Genomic DNA, 27848 nt, shown 5'->3' on the forward strand with positions numbered 1-27848 from the left:
AGCTGCAAGTGGGATGTTATGTATTACCATATTGTCTCACTCGCTTTCCTCTCTCCTGCTGTTTTCTTAATGATCTGTATTGGGTGTTGACGGTGGGATGATTGCAGTTGCTTTCCACTGCTACTGCTTGCCCACTAACAAACTTTCTACTGTCAGCAATTATGAGATTTTTGCTGGATATGCTAGTAGGCTTTGATTCCAGTGTATCCTGCTCTAAAAGCAGGATTTTCTTTTCTACTCACTTTGGCTACATAGCAGATGAGAAGACACCAAAGAAGCTTGCTCATATGGTGGTGCATACATGTGTTTCTGTGGTGCTGTTCTTAAGCTAATATGCTTTGTTTCTCACTAGGACTTTGTAGTCCAAGCAGTTTTAAATTGTATTTACTTGAATATGTTCTGGAAACAGAACAAACCTAGCAACCAGATCTATGTGTGAGTTTGTCTGCACAGAGTTTGTCTACAGCATACATCTACAGAGGTGTGACTGCAATACACTGCAAGCTTGAAGCCTGTGGGTGGGACACAGAGAAAGGTGTGCTTGTAGACGTACACTCAAGTCCGCTGACAGGATCTCAGTGACACTGGTTTATGTAGCTTGCCTACCACAAAACCTAAGGCTACATGTCTGGCTAGATGCATCTTTAAGTGCCTTGGCCCCATTAGCGTTAATATCAAATGGGCAAGCTGCGTTTCCCTGCTTGCCTCAGCTTTCCCATCTGTAAGTTACCACTTGGGATACCTGCTTTCTTACCTCTCTTGTCATGTGTTAAACATTCATTATGCATTAGTCTTAAAATGTGTTGAATAAAAAAGGTAACAGACTGATCAAACCAATATTTTACTTGTATAACATTGCTGTGTCATTTTTGGGCAGCTGTGTTTCCCCTCTGTATTTGGTATCTCAAGGATTACAAGAAATTAATTCCTTTGTAGTTGCATTTGACTTGCTATGTTTTAAAAGAGTGACTGAATCATATACCTCTTTAGTGAAATATTCGGTGCATCTCATTTCGTTGTTGCAGCAATCACTGAAAAGAAGAGGGAGCAAAGACCTACCAAAATCAGAAAAAAAGTCACAGCAGACACCAACAGAGGTATGTTGTAATAACAGCAGCCTGGATTCTCATGTGGAGGCTTCAGGGACACTATGGAAATGATGTACATGATTTGTAGATTTGCACTTTGCTTGCTTGTTTGCTTTGCTCTTCGTTTTCCTGTATGCTGTGAAACGGAGAGCTCTTACCCCAGACCTGCAGTCAGACAACACTATGTCAAGGACCACCTAAACAAACCGCTGATGCTGCAACAGAACCCACCAGCTTTCATGTACTCGATATTTTAGGCAAAATAAGTAAATGGGAGCACTAGTGAAACAAGATTATAGGCCCTTTGTGTGCTGACTTCAGGATTTTTGAACACTGTACAGTTTATTACAGTGTTGCAAGTCTAGAAAATATAAGGATTTTTTACAAGCCCCCCCACCCCCGCAATGTATTTTCTGGGGACTGTGCAAACTTTAGTTGCAAGTAAATTAGTCTTTCCCCCTCTTTTAAATTTAAGTATTCATTTCCCTCTCTTTAATTTATTGATCGGTGAAAAAATGATTGCAGGAAAATCTCTTAGTATCTAAAACTATGTACCTGAGATTGTTAATCTTGTAATTTAAGACCATCCACTGGAGGTCTCCTGTTTTACATCAACTTTCTTCAAATACTACTTTTTCTTTTTTTTTAAGGAGGACAATGAAGACCTGAAATGTCAGTTACAGTTTGTCAAAGAAGAAGCAGCCTTGATGAGGAAGAAAATGGCTAAGATTGATAAAGAGAAAGACAGATTTGAACATGAGCTGCAAAAATATAGATCATTTTATGGGGATTTGGACAGTCCCTTGCCAAAAGGTGAAGCAGGTGGGCCACCTACCACAAGGGAAGCTGAACTCAAGCTTCGATTGAGACTTGTGGAGGAGGAAGCTAACATTCTTGGGAGGAAAATAGTGGAACTAGAAGTAGAAAATAGAGGACTGAAAGCAGAGCTTGATGATTTAAGAGGGGATGATTTCTCAGGGACCACTAACCCGCTCCTGGGAGAGCAGAGTGAATCCCTGTCAGAATTACGACAGCATTTGCAGCTAGTAGAAGATGAAACAGAATTGCTGAGGAGAAATTTAGCTGATTTGGAAGAACAAAACAAGCGCATAACAGCTGAGCTGAACAAATACAAGTACAAGTCTGGGGCCCATGAGAGCTCTAGGCACCATGATAATGCCAAGACAGAAGCATTACAGGAAGAGCTAAAAGCTGCACGAATGCAGATCAACGAGCTGAGTGGCAAAGTCATGCAACTCCAATATGAGAACAGAGTCTTAATGTCCAACATGCAACGCTATGACTTGGCCTCTCATCTTGGGATCCGTGGCAGTCCCAGAGACAGTGATGCGGAAAGTGATGCAGGAAAAAAAGAGAGCGATGATGATTCCCGGCCCCCTCACCGCAAAAGGGAAGGCCCCATCGGTGGGGAAAGTGACTCCGAAGAGGTACGCAACATTCGGTGCCTGACACCCACGAGGTCTTTTTATCCGACACCATCTGGGTGGCAAAAAAGCTTCACTGACAGGCAGCAGATGAAGGACATTCGCTCTGAAGCTGAGCGGCTGGGCAAGACAATAGATCGCTTAATTTCTGACACGAGCACTATCATAACAGAGGCAAGAATTTATGTAGCCAATGGGGACCTCTTTGGACTGATGGATGAGGAAGACGATGGCAGCAGAATACGTGAGCATGAGCTTCTTTACCGGATCAACGCACAGATGAAGGCCTTCAGGAAAGAGCTCCAGGCTTTCATCGACAGACTCGAAGTCCCAAAGTCTTCGGATGATCGAAGTGCCGATGAACCTTTGTCAGTGAGTCAGGTAGACTTTTACTTATTACGGCCTACAGGTAAAAAGGCTCTGCCGAGTCAATTAAGCCTCAAATTCGATGTATGGCACATGAAAATTCTTTATTCTAGACAGTGGACAAAAAGTGCTATTTCTTAATTTTTTTTAAATCCTCATTTGGCCATACATTTGACCTTGTTCTACCAATATTTGTGAACAGCGAATAAGTCTGGTCTCCTGGAAATTAAAAGACTTATGCTCTAGGAGGTGGAAGATTTTACTCCTTTCTGGCTTTGCCACTGCATTTGCCAGAGTTGTGCCTTCATCGCCAGTAAAGACAGTGCAGACAGCATTTTTGGCACATAAATGAACATGATTGATTGTTTTCTTAGTGGTTGGGTTCCTGTTAAATGAATAAAAAGAAAATCTTACTAGTTTTAAACAGGAGGAAACATTAAATTTCCAAAATGATAGAGAATATGACAAACCACAGAGAAAAATAAACCATGCAAATCTACTTTACAGAGTCACAGAGCCACACGGTAGTGTGAATATTGGAATTGCTGTAACTGGTTGTATCTTGTTGAAGGCCTATGGGTCACTGCTTACATGCAGCAGTGAGTAGCATCTTTCCTGTAGTTCATTTTTATGCAGAATTGTTCCAGAGAGGTTTCGGGGAGCAAATTCCTTGCTGACTCAAGATCTTTTGCCATGAAAAATGAAAATTACGTACCCTTATCTTATCATGCAATCCTATAGCTGGCAAATCTTGTTATTGCTCATGGTATTATCCAATGTTTTAGTAAGTCTCTTGCTGTGTTAATTTGCTTTGTGCTGTTCTGCTAGTTTACAGTCAAAGTAGTTTCCCGGTGAAGCTAGAAGCTATTATTTCTTACTCCTATGCTGACTAATTAGTCTTTTGTTTCCTTGTATCAGAAAGTCACAGACGCAGTGAGTTTAAAGCTAATCAATTACTATACATGTATTGCATGAAATCAAACAGAAACGGCATTTAGCATGCTCACTTTCTGATCTAGCCATAGTTCTGAGCTTGTAGAGCTCCCATTAGCTTAAAGGCAGAGCACTGCATGGGCTTATACAAATTTAAAGCAAACTAATTAGTATTTTCTCTAAATAAATAACAGCAATAGTTAAATAACAGCAATAGTTAAATTGGACATTTCGGGGCTTGGCCATGCAGAACTCCTACTGAAGTCAATGGGAGATGGGCACTTGGTCCCTCCACAAGCATAGTCTGATTCACTATTTATTTTGTTGAAACTTTGGACTTGCTATTCCATTAATTGACTGTTCTCTTTGTCTTTGTATTTACTTTCCCAGATGTTCCAGCCTATCATTTTACTTATTCTCATCCTTGTATTATTTTCATCCCTTTCATACACAACAATATTTAAACTTGTCTTCCTTTTTACACTGTTTTTTGTACTGTAAGCCATTCATCATTTACTGTTCATTGTAGTATTATTTTCAGTTTGTTTATTTTGTCCACCCTCCAAGATAAGAAGTGCAAGAGACATAGTTTCTGTAATAGCCACTGCTGTAAAAACACTGAAGACTACTTGTTTGCCAAAACCAAACCAAAACCAAAAAAACTGCAAAAAACATACCAAAAAGTCACCCAGTTGAATAGGAAACCCGCTCACCGTGGTGTTCCAGGTAAGCAAACAGAAGACGATATTTTTCACTTCATCTGGTTTTATCATTTTTGAACAAAAATTTCCTGAGTCACTGGAACCAATTTAATATGCATTAATTTGCACCAAATCAGAAGCAAAACAGAAATAGGCAGAGTGGGTGTGAGGAGTCTGTTCCTTTCCTTCTCCCACTCCCAGAAAAAGAATTAGTATTGTAGCCACGTATGAATAGTAAAACCACATTCGATGTGTATTCTGCAGTTGTATGTCACAGCTTGTATATATTTTGCATGATTGTGATGATAATGTTTTCCAGCACTGTATTATGTGGATTAGACACCACAGAGGGGACAAAATCAGAATGGTTGGTATGTAGAGTACTATATCTGGAAATGTGGCAAGGAACTGGAGCCCCTGAGAATGAGATGCACAAGGAGGAGGTATCAGAGTAGGTGAGGAGTCTTCTGAGAGATGTAGGCTGGCTGCATTCTTTCAGTGCTCTAGAGAAATGGCCACGCTACAGTCTGACTTGAATTGAAGAGAGTGATGCTAGTCACCTTGTCTGATGTCAAATATCTTTTCCTGACAACCTAGTTTATCAGATAACATTTTCCAGTCTGTAGCCACCGGGCTCTGGATTCTCTCTCCAGGTTTCATAGAATCATAGAATCATTAAGGTTGGAAAAGACCCTTAACATCATCGAGTCCAACTGTTAACCTAGCGCTGCTGAGTCCACCACTAAACCATGTCCTTAAGCACCACATCTACCTGTCTTTTAAATACCTCCAGGGATGGGGACTCAACCACTTCCCTGGGCAGCCTCTTCCAGTGCCTGACTACCCTTTCGGTGAAGAAATTTTTCCTAATATCCAACCTAAACCTGCCCTCGCGCAGCTTGAGGCCATTTCCTCTCATCCTATCGCTTGTTTCTTGGGAGAAGAGACCGACCCCCACCTCGTTACACCCTCCTTTCAGGTAGTTGTAGGGAGCAATAAGGTCTCCCCTCAGCCTCCTCTTCTCCAGACTAAACAACCCCAGCTCCCTCAGCCGCTCCTTGTAAGACCTGTGCGTGTTTCGGAACGAGTTTTGAATGAACATGGTATCTCTTGGCTTGCTGAGTGAACCCCACCTAACCATGCTGTTGGAGGAGAGTGACCATAAGTGAGGGAAGCTTATATAGTGTACATAGGTGCACATCAATAGTTACTGAATATTCCCGTCTTGCCTATGAGAGGCTGCACTGAGAGCACAGGCAACTCATGATCTTTCTATCACACTGAACATAGGCGGTTCCTACAAACAGTAGATTTCCCACTATGAAAACCTCATCGGAAATGCCCAATGGAGGTCCGTTTTCTTTTCTGTTTTATTCAACCTATGTTGAAACCACTGAGTCCCACAAATGTGAATTCTCCAAAGGTGATCATTTACAAGTAAGCATATTAATGAATTTTTTTATGCAGATGCCATGATAAAAAAATCTAGTAATAAATAAAGCAGCTGTTTTTCTAGCTGGCAGTAAGGATTGCCTTTGATTTATCATGCTAGCACTCTGTTCACTTAACCCATTCCCCAGTGAGAACAGTTCATCTCTCTGCCTGGGTTGTGCTCTCCTACCTGAGATAGTAGAGAGACACCATTTTGAGGGAAACCTCTCAGAGGGAAGCAGAGCTATGGCAATAAAATTTATTTTATGAGAATGAAAAAAATAATAAACTCACAATATTCAGTATTAAACAAAGCTTGTGTTTTTCTCCTCATTTGTCGAGCTTTCCCTCAGCATACTCTGCAGGTGTAGTAACCTTGATCAGTTAAACCACTTAACCTTGATTTAATCCAAAAACTTATTCCTACTAGGGGATGTTATCATCACTATTTATTTTGTAGTTAGCAAGATATGTCTAAAGGAAATGATAATCAATGTATGTGAGATTAATAGCCTTGCCTAGTGTCCTGATGGAAGAGAAAGTCGGGCCCAAGGTAATTTTGAGGAATTTCTAAGCTGCTCTAATTTATGCTCAGTTGCCTAAAAGTTAAGTTCCACGTATTAGAAACTATTATGGCAAGATATGGTCAAGTATATCATCCCTTCACAGTGAATTTCTGTAACTGTAACGATAGTTCTCAAATCACTGGGAAAAGGCGCTTTTGCCGCTTTTCTGTCAGCAACCGCTGTAGGAAATTTTACAGCAACTGCTTGAGAAGTTCTTTTTCTCCTAAGGATTTGCAATTTGGACATTAAAAGTATAATAATTTGGGGCTTAAACTTGTCATATCAAATCTTAGCACGAGACTGAATTTTGACTGAATTTCTTTCTGTTTTAGTGTCTCCCTTGGGGGACGAAAAGATCATTTGGGTTTTGTTAAATGTTACTGGCTCAGTCCCATAAAAGAGAAAAAATCATACTTAAATCTGATCTGAAGTTCTGGGTTTTCAGATTTTAACCCACACTTGTTTATACTTTCCTCAGCCTTGTATGTAATAAAGATGAGTAGAGAGGGTTTGATTTACACTGAGTGTATCAGTAACAGTACTACTGTAAAGTAGTAAGAAAGTTTAATACATTGAATTCATACATTGAATACGTCTTGGAAGTAATTGGGAAAGGTTTGCTTCTTTCTCAGAAATCAGAAGAGGTGAGGATGAACCTCTTGAGAAAAGGTGGAGATAACCTCTGCGCAGGACTGGCAATTACAATCCCATTGATTTCTCACAGTGTTTTTTCTTGCATATAGCAGGAGCTTTCCTCATCCTAATTCTGTCAGACATCAACAAAGCAAATCAAAGCTGAGACCTTTTGGGACATTTAAGGAGCTATTGCACAGGCTACAATATGAAATTAAAGCTTACCAAAGCATACAAAATAATTTTAGAAGCTCCCCACAGTCTTTGAATCTGTGATGAGCCAGGAGAACAGTGAGGACCCCTGCAAACCTCAGTACAGAGAAATCTCAATGAGAAATGAGATGTATTTTTCATGTCCTCCTGCTTTCAGCTTGAAGGGAGTGATTTGAGCTGCTTATCTGTTTCGCACCAGTTACTGCAGAGAAGTTCACAGCCCTCTATTTTTCACTATTTTAAAAGCTGCTGAGAAAGCTAATAAAATCAGTATGGACATCTATCCATAGCCAGAAGATAACATCTAGCCAAAGAAATGAGTGTTGTCTGTCTTGCTAAACTGAAATAACTTGGTTTCACAAAGAAGTGCAATAATTGTACTTGCTGAGAAAGGAAGCAGATTCTCCCCACTCAGTTACGGGCCTGGTGGGCAAAGTCCACCTCACAGGCGAGTGAATAAATGCAGCTGAACAGGTCCATGTCCTCTAGCAGGAGTGCGTGGGAGTCAGGCAGGGCAGAGCCAGACAGAGCACTGCTGATTCACTGGGATCTGTCTGCCGCATAGCATCCAATTCTGAAGAGCGATAATAAGAAGAATGTAAGATTTTGCTTTTATGTGGCAACAAGCTGGCTATGCCAGGTTACCTATCAGTTCAAATCTCACTTAAACCAATAGCAGATTAGCAGTTCCCACTTTGGAATATTCTGGCAGAATATTAATATTCTGGCAAAAATGTTATTGAATTTGAACCCTGAGATTGCCTTAATTTTACATTTCTCTGAAAGATTAAATTTCTGTTTCCTGTGTTCCAAGGGAATTCATCCCATGTTCTTTCAGAAAGAAGAGATCTTACATCTATGGATCTAATTCTGACATTTTTACACTTGTGTAAATCAGCAGTAACTCGAATGAATTTTTATGTCATTTAGAAAATAGATGCATTTTTTTCCTTTATCGCAACCAGATAAATTCAATTACATTTGTTTCCTATTTAGAGTCATCTCTGAATGCCCTGACAAAATACCTCTACAAATATTTTCTTCACTGTTACTGAAAAATTCCCATGGTACTAGAATGATCATCTTCTCCAGGATCAGAGATATTTCTTTCAACCAAAAATATCCATGCCTGAAGCTCCAGTTAGAGATAGAATAAGTGTCTGCTGACACATGTCACCAGTGCTTCAGAATCAAAACTAGAAGAGAGCAGGTGCTATAGTGCAGAAATATGCCTGGCAGTCGGAAAATAGAAAATTGCCAAAAACATGGCTGTCTAAATATGTGTTATAAAAAGAGATGAACTGCACATGAACTTTGGGAGTTGTTTACGAAAACAAGCAGTGCTTTAGGATATTAGATGCCCTTCCCCTTAATCACCCCAGAATCTGATAGGTGAGTAGGAGACTTCTAAAGGCATCAGTATCAGGGACGTAATTCCCATTGGCTTACATTTCTGTCTCTGATTTAATGCCAGGGGAAGTGATATTCAAACCCAACTTTTGCCATTACACATGCAGTTGCCTATGGGGAAAATTACAGTGGCTCTATTTAAAGTAAACATCTAAAGTATCTGCCACCGATTTCCAATGTAACCTTGGAGAAGTGACATAACACTTTGTTGGCTCTATTTCTCCACTAAGTTATATACTAATGCAGCAGTGCACAACAGTAAGAAGAGACAGAATTTCTATTCCCTTCTGCCCATATCCTGATTTATATATCCACTCCTGAGATGTATTTGCCAGGATTATCAGAGCATAAATCATTCAGGAATCTGATGGTGTGGTTGGGTTGATTACAGTGGCAGCAGTGCTGTTCTTCCTTCTTGTTACCAAATCTATGTGGACGTAGCAAAATGGGTGTGCCATAACCAAGCTAGTACAGCAGAACTGAAGATGCTCTAAAATGATCTTCAGCACAGACTATTAACCAGAATACACACTACCCTCAGTATACAATCAGATTATAGCCCATGCTGAAACTCATGCTCCTTTGTCTTCAGTCTTGCACGATGAAGAGAAATTTAGCAGAGGGCTTGTTTAAAATGCCCCTGCACCTTTTTTGTTGAGGTGCTGACTTTTAACACAAGCAGAGCTGATACCAGATACGGACAAAGTGCGCTTTGCCTGTGGAAGCAGTGTGTCAGGTGTGGTAAACCTACAGTAGCCTTTCTGCTTATTTTGCCTGTGCCAGAAGCCAGAAAGCCACATTTGCTGCTTTGTCTGCTGCTGTTGGGGGAGGGACAGTCTCTGTTGGGGAACTTTTTTCCCTCAAAAGCAGAAGTCTCTACTGCTACACTTAAGGGTGTCCAGAGCAATGAGCCCAGGTTTTTAGAGCTCGCTTCATGTTTTCTTTGTCCCAACTTTTCTCTGCCTTTCCCCTATTAGGCTGAGTTTAACATGGCCCTTTGACCTATGAGTGGGGTCCAGCTCTTGTCTCCTAATGAGCCCCTCAGTCTCACACATTTCTAATTCCTCACACTGACAAATGTAGGATTTTGCCTGAGCGAAAACTCAAGCTTAGGATTTAGTCCATTGTTTTCTTTAATTTTACTGTGTTTTACTTAGAAGGGTTCATGTAAGAAGATGAGGGGCATTGAGTTAGCAATGTTAAAGACACAAGAATAATAGCCTATGTGGATGGATAAGAGTAAAAAAACATGTCTTCAGAGTCTGTCTTCATTTGCAGTGGTGCAGCTGTGCTGGCTTTGGGGAGGAGGCAGCGCTGTGGCACGCAGCCTCCAGCTGTGGGCTCAGTTCTGCTCCAAGGCACTCGGGCTTCGCTCCCAGCCATGTCAGCTGGCGTGTTGGGACATAACCTCCCAAAAGAAAGTCACGCTGTTGCTTTATGAACAGGGAATTTTTAAATCCTCACAGTTTAGGGACTGGGGATTTTCTTCAGGAACATTCAGTCATGTACTTGGGCATCTTTGTTCAATTTTTAGGTCATCTTTGAAATTTTCACAAATAGCCCAAGTCCCGTTACTTATGTTCCATGGGAGCAGAATAAGCACCCCAGTAATGTATTCACTGAGACTTACAGCTAGACCATATAAGGAGAAAAAATGTGTTTTCCCTGAAACCTGCTTCGGTATTTACTATAAAATGCACCCAGAGCTAAAATTTTTATGCTGTGCATGGATTTTATCACAGATAAAACCTTATTGTTCTAAAGAGGAGAGTGCTGACTAAGCAAAGGATGTGTGAATCCTCATATCGTGTCCTTCGTCCCACTGATCCTCTTGTCATTGGCTGCTCTGCCCACAAAAATACACATCACTCTTGCTTAGTGCATTTGAAGACACTCATCTGATAGCAGAATTTGTCCAGAGTTTTATGCTGCATGAGTCAAGTACTTTGTGGCCCTTCTCCAGGTACATGTAGGGACAAACGTTTACTGAAATGTGAATTTTCTGACTATGGGTGGTCTCAGTCACTGTCCACAGACACATCCAAGCACAATGCCCGGCAGGGCAGTGGTATGTGCGTGAAGCTTCTGCCCGGGGGTCTCTCTCAGTGTGCCAGATGAGAGCAATTTAACACATAGCGCAACAGGAGAGTTACTGTGGTGGGCAGAGACGCAAGGAGCAAGCTGAGCTCCTCATGCCTGTGGCTCAGCAGGGGGAGCAGCTAAATTTTGCTACGCTGGCTTCAGGGTCTCCCATGGACTTTCACTTGCGGGGTCATTTTTGTCGCATACGCTGCCTTCCCTCACCCCATGCCGACACTTGCTATGGGCACTCCCAGTGTTTTAAATCCCAGCCGAGGTGTTCCTGGACCTTCCTTGCTAGCCTGATGCCAGGGATGAGTTTCCCTGTGCAAGGGAGTTTCTCCATCCAGTTTCAAGTGCTTTGCTGAGACACAAAGTATCTTAGCAGACTGGAGAATCTGATCCAGAAACCTTATAAAGTAGCAGGAATATTTGGGTATATCCCAAAGAAGCCATTATCGCCATTCCCAGAATGCAAGACAGTAGGATTACACAGTGCCCAATAATTCTGCACTTCATAAGTGATAGCATATTTAGAATACGGGGAAAGATTTTAGGGAGGAGTGCTTTGCTTTTAGCTCTTTAAGATAGCTGTTAACCAACAAAACTGCTGCCTTAAACAAACTCCCTTTACAAAGCAGTTTATGAGGATCAAGTTGCAAAGCTCAAAATGATCATACTAAAAAATATAACCCTGAAAACTGGGTCTGGACGGCAGCAAAAAATCTTCCTTTACAACATGGACGCTAATAAAAGAAACCTAAAATTGCCTATTGTCATAGCTTTAATATTAACACTGGCTGCTTTGGCAAGCTTTAAAGACTGGACTGCACTATAAAACCTAAAAATGTCCTGGACTTGGAGTTGTTTACACAAAATATGAGGAGATATAAAGTTACAGAGCTGGGGGTTGGAAGAGATGGCTTTAAAACCATCCTCCGTGCACTGACGTCACGTGGAAGCCAGCTGCTGGGATGATGCTGAACGGAACTGTTTTTCAGTTTGCAAAAGTTGCGGAGTTATTCAAAGAGAGTTGCAAATGCTGCCCCCGTTGAAAGGTTGTGTCTTGCTTAGCTTTCTTATTTCTTTTAAAGATCAAGATTCGCAGAACTGGATCCCAGCTAGCTATGCATTTCATTGCTTTCACTGCTGTTTAGAAATGGACTGAAAAACTAAAGGATTTCTTATTCCATGAAAGGTATGGTTACGGTTTGTTTTAAATCAGTGGCTTTGAACAGTTAAGATTAAAAAAGAAAGCAAATTACTAATGTGGCAAACAGTTATTTAAACGTCTCTCTAATGTTATTTATATGTAACGTGGTGTCCGTGTATGTTATATATGGTCTTCATTCTTAGAGAAAGACTTCATTAGTTCAGTCAGTTTCTTCAGAGCAGGCACAGATGTATCAGCAGAACAGGGATGACAGGTAGCATTCTGAGCACTCGAGTCTCTTTCTTTCTTTCTCTCTCTTTTTCTTTCCCTTCCTTCTTTCCTTCTTTCTCTTTCTTTCTTTCTTTCTTTCTTGCTTTCTTTTCTTTCTCTCTCTCTTTCTTTCTCTTTCTTTCTATCTTTCTTTCTTTCTTTCTCTTTCTTTTTCTTTCTTTCTTTCTTTCTCTTTCTTTCTTTCTTTCTTTCTTGCTTTCTTTCCTGCTTTCTCGCTTTCCCACTTTCTCGCTTTCTCGCTTCTCTCTCATTTCTCTTTCTTCTTTCTTTCCCTTCTCTCTCTTTCACTCTCTCACTCAATTGTAGTTTCTTTTTAGGTATAAAGTGCACAATATTGTAACACGTGGCACACTTTTATAATTGAACAAATACATAAATTTACAATTTCCTTAGTCATCCAAAATACAGCACTGTTGGAAATATAACTTAATCACTTTTTTTCCTGTAAAATCAAGGGAAGATTTGTGTATCTGAATGGTTGTACACATCCAATCTAATTAATCTCTGTTGAAAAATAGCATCTCAGCTGATGTCACTGCAGATTATTTTCAGAAGTTGATAGAGGTTGGTTGCAAACTATTTTGCATTTTTAATATGTGGATAAAAAGGGCACGGGTAAGACGTGGGAATAATAACATTAACATCAAATAGTTGCTTAAAATATTTCTTGCTTGAGAGGAGGGAGGGCTAAAGGAAAAGTTAAGGGAAAATGCAGCTGATGTAGACAAAATTGATTATTTGCTTGAATTTGATTGCTGTAATGAGCTTCTGACCTTGTCTAGGACATGCAGAAAGTGCCAATACTGCAAGAGCACAGATACTGCTCTGATCCACACAGCAAATTATAATGTGGCATTTTACATCCTTTTGGGTTGCTTAAGCAATGTGAAATACCCAGGGGGACATCTCGGTGCACTATACAGACAGAGGGTATACTACCAGGACTACAAATTGGACTTTATAGCTAGTAGGGGAAAAAAACACCAACACCCTCCCCCCCCCCAAAAAAAAAAAAAAAAAAAAAAAAAAGAAAAGGGAAAGAGTCACAGAAATAGGAGTTAAAACTCTCAGAGGAATTTATCCACTGTACAATAGCAGCGAAACTGTATAGTGATCCAGCTGCTAACATCAATAAACATGAGTTTTCTTCTCAGAACTTATGTCAAGAGGAAATCAGAGAAGCATAAGAAGCAATACAAGCTTTTTGTGGATCTTAGAGCTACAAGTGACTATCTGTAACTTCTGTAACTAACCTCTTCCAAGACTTGATTTCATTTTGATGGTCTCCAATCTCTTTTTATAATCAGAGTCCCATATGAAACAACTTGGAAATTGTTAAGATGAATGCAAACATGGCAATAGTAGTTCCCAGCACTAAGAAACCACCAGGGGCCTTTTCATTGCTATATGCATGCCTGAAAGGAGTACATATTATATATCTATTCTTATATGTGTAAAAAAGAAATATGCTATATAGTATTGACTTTCTTTCTAGTAATGTGCTGCTAACTGAAGCATGGTCATTATTACTAATAGTGCACTAGTAAAAATCACCATTTGTGCAAGTTGTAGACAAATCATGCCTGCCTGTCTTGTTCATGACTTTGCAGCATTTACAGGTTTTTCTATATCTTTCTGACATGTATTTGAAGGATTCTAGTGGAGCACAAAGTTGACTTTTGTTTATTTCTCAGAGATGTCTTGAAAGGTTATAAAGACATAGATGTAACCAAACAAAAAAAAAAAAGAAAATTACTGTACTAAAAATTGCAACCTTTGAATTAGCAAAGTGAGAAACTATTGAAATGGTTTTAAATTTCATTAGCAATAGATGTTTAGATTGCAACAGGTCTTAGGTGCAGTGGCATTTTTTTGTAAGTTGTTTTTGGTCAGCACTTACTGAAGTCTGGCACAAAGCTGAAATGTTGGCCTGGAGAGGTGCAGTCTCTATAGCCTGGCTGCCTTCCCTAAGAAGCCATGAGCAAACCAGTGCTTGACTTCTTTTGTGATGAGAATGCTGTGCTGTCTTTCAGCATCTCTTAGTTTCAGAGAGTTTTATGTGTTTATAAAGCTGCCCTGTATGTTTTTGGGCAGGTGGAAGAAGAAGGGTCTGAAATTAGTTTGTAGATAGTTGAGGGACAGATTGTCATTTCAGAGCTCCAAGACAGGTGTGAGTCAGAGTTTGAAAGAGGAAGCTCCAATACCACGTTACATGGTGGCATGGTTACACCGTTGTGAAACGGGCTGACAGAGATGTTTGAAGAATAGTCAGCTTGTTCTCTAAGTCCTCCATCCAAAATTGCTTGGGGTAAACAGTTTTGCATCCTCTGAGTTAGTTAGGATTGGGCCCATGATGGCTGTCAGTTGAGAGATCCTGTAGCAGGACTTCCTATGACCCAAAGACCTGAGTAACCCATTGGGCGTCAGCTGAGATCTTCTGCTTACTTGTTCTTGAAAGAAGCTGACTCCTAAGTTTGGCATCAGCTTCCCAGTCAGCTGAAATAACGCAGACACTGGTAAGCAGTGATTACACAGTAGCCACAGCTGAATCAACAAGACTTGTCCAATAAAATACAGGATGGGGAAGAACTTTGCGTGGAGCTCAAAAATGAATTTTCACTATATCAAAGAAAATGTGGGCGATAAAATGGGCAGTTCCTGTGAGTAGACAATCACTGACCATCAGTCAGGGAAATGAACAAATTCCAGGAAGGTAAACTGGGCTTACCCCTAGTTTAACTCTGTGATAATTCATTTGCCTCCCCATACACTTGGTGTCTGGCAGGAGACCAAAGCAATGCAGAGGCCTTTTATGACTGGAACTAGATTCCATGTCCACCTAAGTAACACAACAGCTGGCTTTGAGAGCCAAAGTTAACAAACTTAAGTATCAATGTGTGTATACCAGCCATTATACCACAAGAGCCATCGTAACTGAATGAATGAGTGTTATTTTGTCCTTGCTGGCATAGTAAAATGATGGTAGTGGAGTTTCTATTGTAAAGCCTAAGAAAGCAAGAGGAACACAAAGCCCATAAAAACCTGTAACTGTTTTGCTCCAAAATCAGATGAGCAGATCCAAAATATTTCCCTTAAAATATACATATTTAGTAGTTCGATTAATAATTTTTCATTCACAGATACTAAGATACTAAAGACTTCTGAAGAAGAAAGAGAAACTGAAGCACAAATTAGTTAAATATTCTGAGCAAGGTTTTGAGCTAGATTTGAGTTAGTCCTATTGGAAAATAGTTTCTAGTTTTCCCTATGCTGGTCCTAGAACTAACATTTATAGACTTAGATTTGTAAATCCAAAATACATGAACTCTTTATAGTGACCTATAGTCCTTTATATAGTAGAATGATGCTTTCTACTGTATATGTTTGTTACCTGTTATTGGCTTTCCTGTCCTGTTTTCGTTCGTGTATGCTGAAGCATTCATAGAGCCATGAGAATTTTCTGTATGTATCAAGTTTACAGTCTTCAATTGCCAAAAGAATGTCACAGTCTTTGTCATGCTACATGCCTGTGTGAAAGGAGTGCATGAGCAAACATGATACCTTTACACTTGCAGTTGTCTTTTGAACAAACATAAAAATAGCTTTCACCCTCAAGGGCAGACGTCAGGATCCCAAGGTCCTGAAGTGCCATTCAATATCATGCAGACTTGAATTTCATTGAAAACAGGTTTATAGTGAAGAGTAATGGCAAAGATGCGAAGTGGCCAAGGTACAGAGCCTGCTGTGGCAGACGTTCCTGAATTCTGTGATGCTGGATGCGTGTCCCTCCTCCCCTTTCCAGATTGGGCCTCTCTGCCCTTGCGTTTGTGTCCTATAACGCTTAATTCGTCCATGTTCCAGTCATACTCCAGATCGTGTGATGCTGTATCCTGCAAGCACATTTCAGTTAATTATTTTTGGGTTTTGCTTGGTTGTTTTTTCCCTGAAAGCTAGAATCAAACACAAGTAAGACTTATTCTGATAAACTTCCAGGAAACATTCAGGGAAGAAGAAAAAAAAGCAGAGCTATCTTCTTGCTATTACACAGACTGTAACCATGGACCTGCGTAAACAACTGGAGAATACTGAGAGGAACTGGAATAAAGAGAAGATGGAATTGCTGGAGAGATTTGACAACGAAAGGAAAGAATGGGAATGTCAATGGAAGGTCATGCAGAAGAAAATAGAAGAGGTACTTTTAAACAAAACTCTGAACACTAACATTTTGACTTGGGGTGAAGCGACTAGGGGTCGCTTCGGTTTATTTTTTTCCTGAATTATATCCTATTTCTTGTCTGTCACTGGAAGTTTCTAATAGCTGATGGTAGGATGCAAAGCCTGGGGTTAAGCAGTATTTGCGATTGCTGTTTTAATAGTCATGAATACAAAGCAGGAGGTTAAATGTCACTTTGTGTGAAGTTTGCTATGATATTGTTGGCTGTATATACTGCTGCCAGTTCTGCTGGGCATGAGCCACGCTGCTCATATTATACATGCTTTTTTCAAGTACATGCTGAACAACTGCATATATGGGGTTTAGGAAAATGCATATTTAGTAACAAAAAATCTAGGTATAGTTCTCTGGCAAAAAGGAATTAGATGACACAGGTCTGCTGGGGGAAAATGGTAATATTAGAAAGAATGTCATACATTAACCGCTGCATGTGGCAGAATTGTTCTGGCTAGAACCCACTCCATTTATGGACGGCTTTTAGTAGAGAAAACAGCTACAGCAAATAGCATGAAAGTCCTGACACCACTTGTGCTTACACATACTAACAAACACTCACTCCCTGCCATTTCTAATGCATCTCCTTCCAGACATAGTTAAGGTAATTATTTATTATTCTTTTATCCCCAAATTGTCCCTGCAGCAGAACCCTCTGGCACTCTGTAATGCATAAATTGAATCTGCGTTGGCAACGTATAGAAGCAAGTTTTTTCACCACTGAGCTTTCCACATTTTTCATTCTAATATACACATGGAGTAGTTTTGCTTGGTCTCTGCCAACACTGCCCTGTGGCTGAGCAACACAGGAATGTATGGCAGAGATTGCTCACATGAAAGTATGAGAAGGAAAATGATCAGAGCCAAATGAATTGCAGCCACACACTGCCCGTTAAACCAGCCTGCAGCATAACTCCATAATGTCAGCTCTCTTATATTTTACCTGCAGTTCTTGCAGACTTTGGTATGATAGTCTTTGCCACATTTTGTCTTTTGTGTTAGGACATTTCTGTGCAGTCTTACCTAATTTCACCACCAAGGTGAGAATGCTTCAAAAGTTAGTAATGTGATTTGTGTGTGTAGTAGAATTTCAGTTTGTTAGGTATATGAGCTGTTTCGGAATGATGGTAATGTGTTGTGAAAAGGTATTCTGGCTATCAGTAGTCCTGACAATGGCAGCAAAGACCGTGTTTTTTCCGTGTGCTTTATTAGCATATGGATTAGGAAAGTGTGACAGAGACAGAAAAAGATAAAGAATGGAATGGGGCTGAGGGGAAGGGAATGAAGTAAATCACTGGGTACTGCAGGACCAGACAAAACTGCAGATGATACCCCAAGGTTATCGGTATCCTAAGGTCCCCTCTTAAGCTGTGTCTGTAGCTGCCCTTGATTTCAGTTGCCTGACATTTCTTCGCCAAAAGCCGCATGGCTGGAGAAAAGGGGAGATACCTTTTAAATATCAGCATCTGTAGAGGGATTTCCTCAATAAAACTTGTGCTACCTTATCAGTTTGTGTTTTTATTTGGTGGTTTTCTCTAACCCACCAAAACCTAACTAATTCCTGGATTTCTCCAGGAAGACTTATGTGGTTTAGGAGATGATATTGTTGAGCTATGAGGTGGTATCCTTCCTTTTTACTGCATACTGTTTGTATGAGGCCCTCATTTCTTGGAAATGACAAAGTTCAGCCCTCAGGTTCCATGAGCAGCTGGGCTTTGGGAGTGAAATCTGAAAGCGCAGGATGAGGTCAAGTGTCAAGTCTCTGAATGTGAGAACACTTCTAAGCCACAGCACTACCCATGAAATGGCCACACGTTCTTCGTGTTGTTTTTCTTTTTCACTGTCCTTCCAAAAGCTGTTGTGATGGCCTTGTGCACTGTGAGAGAGCAGGCAGATGGCTGTTCAGAGGTGCCTGCTCTGCACTTTCTTTGTAAGAGCAAGTTAAGAATGAATGTTTATAAAGAGCCGTGGGATTCTTGGCACTGGAAATGACACTGTAAGCAGAAGAGGTTTTTATGATGTTGCTATTTTTTCTAATTTATAATTTATCACAGTTCCCTAGTTTGAATGTGCTGGGTGACAGGAATTAACACCTTTTCATTTACTAATAAAGCCACTGGATCTCAGCAGATAGCATGAAAGAAGATAAGAGGGTGACAGCACTTTGCCAATTGATACCATTCTGCAGTAGTGATTTATCACTCCAGTCATAGGGAAGAATTCCACTTGCCTAAGAACCAGAAGAGTCTGCTCTAGCACAGATGGCACTATATGTGATGAGAATTCACTTCCCCTCCTTAAACTAATATACTTTAACAGGCTGTAACGTAGCCAGAGCCCTCTCCTTCCCTCACATTCCCTCACATTCCCCATCCATCAGATCAGGGCTGTGTCCACCACATAGTGTGCTGATATTACTTGGAAGACAACCATACAGCTTCTGGCTCAAGGCAGGGCCATTGACCTCGTGAGATCTCTTCCAATCCCATCCTATGGCTGGAAGCTGTGCATTAAAACCATGGCAAAGAGTCTGTGAACGGTAACAGCCCTTTCTTCATCCTGTGACAATAACGGTCTGTGAACTATCACACTGTGTGACTCAACATTTTTCTGCTAGCAAACACATGTATAAAATCTTTCTACTTGGTGCTGCTGAGTGAAGCATCATTCAAAACAGAAGATGAATATGTTCTTTTACCATGAAGTTCATCACAGTACCATGATTTAATAGAAGGTTCTATTGTTTTTTCAGCTTTACCAGGAGGTAAAACTTAGAAGGGAGAGCAATATGAACGTCCATGATAATAAGGCCATTCAGAGCAAGATGCTGCAGCCGTCCATGCATTCCCCTACTTCAGAAGAGAGTGACACAGTGGAGCTGAACTATCAACACAATGTGGCAAATGGCAGGATGGAAAAAGGGAGTTTGCTCAGTAAAACAGGACATGATTGTAAAGAAACCAGAGCCGAGAGCAGAAACAATACTCTGTTAATGGACAATCTGGCCTTTGAGAACCGTGAGGAACCTGGAGACAGCCTCAGCATGAAAACTTCCAAGAAAAATGCCAAGAATTATATTGGTGATCTCAATGTAGTAAGTAAATGAGCATGTTTCAGTTACAAGGGTGAGGAAAATGCTGAGGGCTTTGGCTTGCCACGTTAACCTAAAGAACTGATCTCCCTGATTTTAGCTTTCCAGCAAGGCACTGTCTCAACTCCCTCCTTGGTTTGCTATTGATGGGTGTCTTCTCACTGTTTAAATGTGTTAACAGCATGCTCTTTACCTCCGTTCATAACCTGGGGGCATTTTTGTATCTCTCCTTGTGCTACTTTCCTCTGCTGTGAGTCTTAAGTGCAAATCACTACAAGTTTCAAAGTAATTCTGGAGATACCATTTAAAAGGCTTATATTAAAGGACTGGTTTTATATTTATAAAGGCTCTTAAAGAACTTGCCAGAGTCAGTGAAGAATTATGCAGCTATCAAGAGGAAATTCGAAAGAAGTCCAACCACAGAAGGTAAAAACATATTGGACTCTATATTAGAGAAAGAAAATGAATAATGAGGCTGTGCTCCTGTTCACTTTGAAGAGAGGTTTGCTGTTGAATTTATTAGGGGTTGGGCAGTTCCTATCTTCCTCGTGTTTCAGTGCTCAGCATAAAATATTCAAATGAAATATACTGAAATATGATGCAAGGGCACATTTTGCTAGCAAAATGGAGCTCATCTATAGAACCTACAAAATGAAATTAGTACTTATAGGAGATGAAATTGTACTTGTTTCTAATGGCTATATAGAGGACTGGGAAATAGAACAGATATTTCTGTCTGCCCTGGTCCCATTTCCATGCAGTTCTATACAACACCGTATGGATTTGTTAGGCTGGGAGATTTCTTAGATTAAGCCCAGATCTAGCCTTAAGTGTGGGGGATGTGTCAGGGACTGACAATCCAAGACTGCAAAGAAGGCAACAGAAGGAAGAACAACCATACATTTGTACTAATTGAAAGATGGTAAGCCAGACCCTGAAAAGTATGGCAAATGAACGTTCCGCCATCTGTTAAAAATTCAATGTTCATGGTCTCCTTAGCAAGCTGAACACCAGTCTTCTTCTCAAGTTGTGCAGAAATTCTCAGAAGGTAAGACTGAACCCATAGTGTGACAGGGTGCACACCATGAGAGAGATTGAGAAAGGCTATGATTCAGCTATGCTGGGAACCCATGGAAGTCTGCATCATGGCCAGCTCTTCTCAGATTCTCTCAAAGAGCAGAGGGACTTCTTACACTCCCCCATGCAATCAGTTGGCTGTCTGTCACTAATTTATTATTGTAGCTGTGTTAGTGTTTGTATCTTTAAAGCAAATAGATTCATAGCTGATGCACAGTTTCTAAATCCTGGCTGAGCAAGGTGATTTTTGAACAGATCTCAAAAGACACATTTGTACTGTCATGCATAATGTTAGGAAACCTACACAAGGGATGCACTATGTCCTAAAGCTTTCTTCATTCAGTTCATAATCAGGTAGACTCTCACTGTAGTCATTAGAACTCACAAGATCCCACTGTCCTTACTGTAGGGTAGGTAAGAAAACAAGCAATCATCTACAAAAAACTCAGAAAAAGAATTTTAGTGGCAAGGGAAAGGAATACAAGATTCCCTTTGTTGAGCTTTCTTCGAATTCTTCATGTATGTTTCAAATATGCTGGGTGTATCAGCTGCAGCAAAACTGCTCCCAAGTCTTTTTAAGCAGCCAGTGTTAAAATACTTGCTCACGGGGAGAATGTATCCATGCTGAGGTCCCCTGGGGGAATACCCTTATTGCTTATCCCTAAAACACCTCTCCTTTTATTTCCAGAATGAAGTCACTTCCTTTCCTGGGGGAATTTGAGGAAACCCAAAACACAGTCATTCTGCCTGAGATGAGCCATGTGTCCAGCAATGAATCACAGACTTCAGTTGCTTTTGAAAGAGAGGAACATAATAATAGGAAGAATCTGATGAGCTCCACCAAGGCTTTGAAGGACATGTCTTATGGTGGTCTTACTGGTGACAGAGGAACAGACTTCAGAGCTTGGCAAAAGAAAGAAGCTCCACCAGTTCCTCCACGGAGCACTTCTCGGCACCTAACAAACTCACTTTCTGCAGTTGTGCAGCTTTCTGAAGCACCGATAAGGGATCCAGGCATCCAAAGCAATTGCAAGGCTCTAGACTGTAGGAGTGGAAGGAAACTGATGAATCCTTCACCTATAAACCAGAATGAAACTGCAGCAGCCTGTGCAAATGAAGGGCAGGCTGTGAAAGGTCCTGTGATGGTAACTGCTGCAATACCTGTAACCAAAAATGAGTGCAATGTACCAACAAGTTTCTGCCACAACACATGGGCATATGATGTGGGCAAACTTGGAAAAGACAATAAAAGTGAACCTTCCCTACTGTCAGCCCAGAAGAGTTGTTCAGATGGAAATATGGTCCAAAGCAACAAGATGCACCAGAAACAAAATCCCAAGTCTCACAGCAGCCCTTATTACAGTAATGACTTGTATGCCCCTGCTACCCTGCACAATGATCTTTTGGAAGACTCTAGGTATACTTTGGGAAAGACCCAACGAAATGAAACTTTAGCAGCAAAGATCGATGAGTTTAACCGGATTGTATTTCACACAGATAAACGTAATAATGCCTTGCAAGAAAACCAGGTGCCTCGAACAGCATCAGAAGATCATAAACCTTGCGGCCCACTGTGTGACTCTGCTATTAGCAGGACAGAAACTGTAAATGCATCTTGTGTTTCAAATCCCAAATTCTCCGAAGCAAAGGAGCAAGAAACTGGCAACGCCAGCAAAGCTGTCAGAACGGCAGGGCAACAAAAGCAAATAAATGGACTTCCAAATACTAGCGGTTATAGGCACATGCTTCATGAGCATGACTGGAGACCAAGTAATTTATCCGGTCGCCCGCGTTCAGCTGACTCAAGGTCGAACTATGGTGTTGTTGAAAAGCTTTTGAAAAACTATGAAAAATGCACAGTGACTTCTCCATGTAATGCGAAATGCTACAAAGATAAGTGGACACGGGCAAATTCTGAATTCACCGATGGGAGTTGTGAGACATTGAGTCAGTATTTAGAAATGCTCCAGATTGAGCAAGGAAAGCAAGAATTTCCGAGGAATTCAGCCAGGCATATTGGGCAGCAACTCAAGCAAGGAAAAGAGAGACAGAAGTTACCAGAGGTAAGGTTCATACGAATAGCAAGAACAAAATAATTCAGTTTCCTACCAAGCTTCAGATTCTAAAATGAGTCAGGCTAACATGATATTGTAAATAATTGTGTAAAAATAGACACTTTAGGCCAGGATCTGGATGAATCAGGAGTATTTTCCCTAAAGATAATAGAGCTGAGGGAGGGCAGAAGCATCTGAGTAAGAATGACCGGTGACGAGGTGTGCCAGATTCTGATCTCTGCTGCTGTTGTGTAAAGCTAGATTTTAACTGCACTGCAGTTATTCAAGGATTGAACTATTGAGAATCGCAATCAGGTTTTAACTCCCTTGCTCTTTCCTTTAGCTGACAAGTTATTTCTTAAGCTTTCCCAAAAGGTTTAAGCACACGTGGCCATATCAAAATCCTAGAGGGCTTAGATAGCATTCTTCGGCATCCAGGGTGCTGCTTGGTTCAGGATTTCCTTGGAACTGCCTATGAAAAGGGCTATTGTAGCTCCATAAAATTTCCAGTAATAAAGTGACCTCCTCTTACTCATGTCTCAGTTCCAGGCTTCTCCTATATATTCAAGCATAGGCTCACAGAAACAGAAGAGTACGGTGTGATTAATTAATTTAGATTTGGCTGAAACTTATTTGCAGAAGTTTAGAAATATTACCTTTGCCAACATTCTTTCTTAATGAAAAGAGAAACAGATGGTTTTGAAAATACACTATAAGTTGCAGGTTCTGTAAAAGGCCACAAAGAAAGAAAAGTAATTTTTCCTGAAGAGCTCCTTGGCCAATGAACAGAGAGATATGCCCCTTAGCATCTCAGAAAAGAGAAGGCAAATGTGTTTGAAGCTGAGAAACTTAAATGGCTTCAGGCTGTCAGCTGGTATGCTTTAAACTGTCACAAATTCACAGACTTCAGTGGAGCTATGTGGATTTAAACAGCTGAGAATCCGACTATGCAGATTTTCTTCTGCATGTCTTTGACAGCCTTGCAGTGATGCAACATCTTGCTTAGCAGACACATCTTTACTACAGCACAGAAAGAAAAAACCATGAAGCTTCTGATTTCTTTTTCATCCAATGAACTTTTGATAGGAAAACAAATTTTCATCAATGAATATGTAGGGAAGAAATAATGAGTAGGTAATGACTGAGTTTACATTGATGTAAGTCCAGAATAACTTTACTAAGCCAATTGGATTTTTTTTCTCCATAGGCTCACACTTTATGTTGTCATTTCTATCTGTACAAACTAAGTGTAGAATATTGCCTGATTAGAGGGTACCGTTTTAGGTCCAGCAGCATTCACGTCACAAAGATGTAAAGAACTACACATGGCATGAAGCATTTGGTTTATTTTCATTATTTCCAATTTACATCACTGTAGCTACGATCAAAATCTGTTGGTTTTCCTGTGTATATAAGGCTCTGCATGTAGACATGACATAGCATTAGTACATAACCATTCTGAATTAGTTACCAAGTGTAAACAGCTTCACGTTGCTCTAATGGAAACAGCTGAAATCGGGTCTATCAAAAAATACCTGAAAAGTATGTAGGTCATACTCCTGTAGTGTAAGATCGTATTCTATGTTTAGAACGGTATACAGTGTTCATTGACAGAAAAACTTCCAAAAATGAAAAGAAATGAGAAGTGAATGTCAGTTTTGGCTTGCATTAACATTTTATACCTGTCCTTGTGTCTGACACTTGTCTCCATATATTTTAAACTGCAACTGATGTGAGGATCCCTATACATAGAAATAGCTGTTCTTTTGCATTCTGCGCATTACTGTGCTCCTTTTAATAGCTTCAGACCACCTGTTCTGAGGTCACCCCAAATGTCTTCCTACATTCCCGCTGCATTCCACAAAAGCCGTAACTTGTTAAAGCAAGGAATTGCCTTTGTGTTCTAGGTATCTGTGCCAGCTAAATGTTCAAGTGGTAAGGGTTTCTCTCGGCCCGCTCGGCCAGCAAATCGGCGCTTACCTTCCAGATGGGCATCCAGATCACCGTCAGCACCACCTGCTGTGAGAAGAACGGCGTACAACTGCTCTGTCTCCTTTCGGTCAGAGACCTCAGTAGTCTGAACCCAGAGCTGGGTTGGATGGTGTTGTGAAAGCTCTATGCCGCATTATAACTGTGTTCGGTATGTGTTATAGCAACCAGTTCTACACTGTTGTATCTTGTCCAAGAGTGACCCCCACCACATGCCAGACAAAGCGTTTTGAATCTTAGGTCATCATCACCATGGTCTTCAGTGTTTTTATTGAGATGAAATAACTATACCCCTGGTTTTCTCTTGTTTTTTTTGGTAATAACTCACAAGGAATTTCTTTTGAATGGCATCTTCCTTAATTTGCCAATCAATTTTGAGTTGAAATAATGTATAGTGCTGTATATTCTGACTCTTCTGCAAACAGCAGAATGTAAAGCTGTATGCATGATCATGTGTTCGTAGGTGCATGTGTTGGACTAGGAAGTATACAGGTCTGTATTTAGAAGAGACAAACTGTGCTAGTGTTGACATTGAAATTACAACCTATATGCCTACATATATATATACTTCGTGTTTATTTTAAAAAGTTTGAAATATACAGTCCTGATGACATTTATATTTTGTATATCTTTTACATAGGTTCACAGGTGTAGTATTTAATGTACAAAAACTAAATATGCATTTTTGTGACTGATTGCAGCGATAATGCCTTGCACAATATGTATCTGAAGCAGACTAGCTCGACTGATTCGTCAGTCATGCTTCATGGCATCCTCGTTCGGTTTCCTAACCCTTATGATGCTAGGTCAAAATACCTAAACATATTTTTTCTGAATTAAAATATTATATGATTTGTAATACATTAGCCTTTTTCAGCACCAGAGACATTCCTGAAATGTTCCAATCCCTTTAAAAAGCTTAAATGTGCCATTATATATATAGCATACTGTAAACACTTTGGTAGTTTCAACTAGTGTAACATACAATTTATGAAGGGAAGAAAAGGGTTGTATATGCTCAATTCTGTAAAACTTATTTTTCCTTCTAGCATTATACTTTGAGGTTTGGCAAAGTCAGATAACAATGGACTTGTTTACTTTCACTCAAGGCAGGAGAACAAGGACCGTTGTTCCCAGTGCTGCAGCCACACTCCTTTTTTACTCTTCTCCTAGACTAGAGTGCCTGAGCCACTTGCTCATTTACTGCTCCCGGACTGACTCGTGGCAGTCAGTTACAAAGTTTACTTGCACTCTGGCAACAAGCTGCACCTAGTACGGAAATATTGCATTGAGGTATGATCACAATGGTGCCCGAAATCCTAGACACATGGCGTTGGAAGTATGTTTTTGCCATCACTTGACTCGCTATTATGGGCCATCTGAATGACGTGCACAGAGCCTGGCTTGTTCCTTCCCACAGCGTGAAAGAAATATGGATGCTACCCAGACTCTTGCTGAACTTTCAGAAAGACAGTGTCCTTCATCCTGGAATGTTTGCACCCTTCTCTAGGCTGGATGCATAGTGTGGTAATGATGATAAATGTTCCCTTTAAACAGCGTGTCTAGGTTAAAAGGAGTAAAAAGGCACTTCTTCAACATCAGCCTGATCTTGTCTTGCAACTTTTCTTCTTCTCCTGGAGAAACATAGTGTGTTCAAAGGAATTTCAAGAATCGTCCCAGGATCCATTAATGTGCACATCTTCTTATGTGAATGTAAAAAGGATTTCAGAGAGAGTGTAGGCTTTTGTCCTAGTGAATTGTATATGTGGCAATATAGGGAAAATTAATTGTGCTTAATTTGATAGTGATCTGTTGTCTTACTCCAGTCATGTTGAGAGTCCACGCCTTTTCCCTTCCTTTTAGGGCCTTATTCTTCTTTCTTCTGTACAACTTTAGTTTTGCAGACAGAGAAAACAGGAGGCCATGTGTTCTGAGCAATGTAGCCTGTATAGTAGTATCAGTAACTGTTCAGGCACGCCAGTATTGGAGCGAGCAGGCATTAGAGCCATAAATCTCACCTTATCATGCCATGGTGGCTGCCTGCATGGTAAAAATATGCTCAGAGTAATTTGCCCAATCTAGACTTGTGGTCCTTTCTAGGTGTGAGTGGTGGGAAAATCCCACAACAATATACGAAGGCTTCAAACAGATCAACAATTCAGCAAAAGTTACTCAGACATTATTGCAAAGTTATTACTGGAAAAGATACAAGGGCAGGAGAACTTGAATAAAATCTTGAAGAAATTTTATACAGTTTGGATAGAGGCAAAAATCTGTGTGCTAAAGTGAAAAATCAAGAGTGCTATAAATTTGCCTGATTGCCCTAATTTAGAGATTGCACTCCATTAGCTTCCTTAGAACTAGAAAAATTAAAGATGATTCATAGTGAATTTGGAATATGGCTTAAGATTCTAGCTAACTGTGGAAATTAGCAAACCAAAATGCCTTGCAAATTGACCTTTTAAATGCTTAAGTAGCTGAGCAGCTTTAAATGCGTACGGCTGAGGAAAGTGTAATATGAGAGAATTGTAAAAAAATATGATTCTTCATTTCAGTCAGTGATGACTGCAATAAAACTTTTTAAAATTACCTTCATGGTAAAGTTAAGCGGTTTTGGTCTGAAAAATGGTGGTGCACTTCTGTTTGAAGTACGTAACTACGAAAGCATTTCCCTTGATTAGTCAGTGAAGGTGTTTCTTTAGTTCCCTTCAGTTTCTTTGATCGCCTTTGACATATATCATGTTGTTGAATAACAGAGAAAGGATCAAATATCTACGACATTCCCTGATGTATGTAAGTTTAATGAACAGAAGGTTTTTGAAATAAACTAACAGGTCAAGGACAAGTCCATTTTGTCAAGATTTTCTGTGTCCGTCTAATTACAGACATTGGTTCTGATGCCCAAAAGTAGCAAAACTGGTGATTTTGGTCTGCAGGTGGCTAGCTGGACATACCAATTTTAGAAAATTGCCACTGACACTGTTTAAATATTCTCTTCAGCTGCACCCGTAACAGAGCCAGTGCACTGTGGTGAATTTTTTAGTTCCCAGAACTGTCAGTACTGAACCACAGTAATGGCTTTATTGCACGTATTTGCTAG

General features: G+C 40.3%; 2 protein-coding genes across 2 annotated transcripts in view; both read left to right on the plus strand.

The window, feature by feature from the left end:
- MTCL3 (MTCL family member 3) overlaps nucleotides 1-3040 on the plus strand; it is a gene marked incomplete at both ends in the record, with an annotated part of 29459 nt that extends 26419 nt beyond the window's left edge. Inside the window, 2 exons of the mRNA XM_082307375.1 lie at nucleotides 1026-1097; nucleotides 1739-3040. Of these exons, the coding sequence (XP_082163501.1) occupies nucleotides 1026-1097; nucleotides 1739-3040 (1374 nt within the window). The remainder of the gene's footprint in view (nucleotides 1-1025; nucleotides 1098-1738) is intronic.
- A 1447-nt stretch (nucleotides 3041-4487) lies between these two features.
- Nucleotides 4488-27568, plus strand: KIAA0408. Its single transcript, XM_082307376.1, has 7 exons — nucleotides 4488-4558; nucleotides 11960-12063; nucleotides 16303-16501; nucleotides 19290-19631; nucleotides 19975-20054; nucleotides 21394-22768; nucleotides 24667-27568. The coding sequence occupies exons 3-7, from the start codon at nucleotides 16367-16369 to the stop codon at nucleotides 24838-24840; spliced, it is 2106 nt and encodes a 701-aa protein (XP_082163502.1). The 5' UTR covers nucleotides 4488-4558; nucleotides 11960-12063; nucleotides 16303-16366; the 3' UTR covers nucleotides 24841-27568.
- Nucleotides 27569-27848: the final 280 nt, after the last annotated feature.

The sequence above is a fragment of the Platalea leucorodia genome (genome assembly GCF_965183815.1).
Source record: "Platalea leucorodia genome assembly, chromosome: 3".
Lineage (NCBI taxonomy): Eukaryota > Metazoa > Chordata > Aves > Pelecaniformes > Threskiornithidae > Platalea > Platalea leucorodia.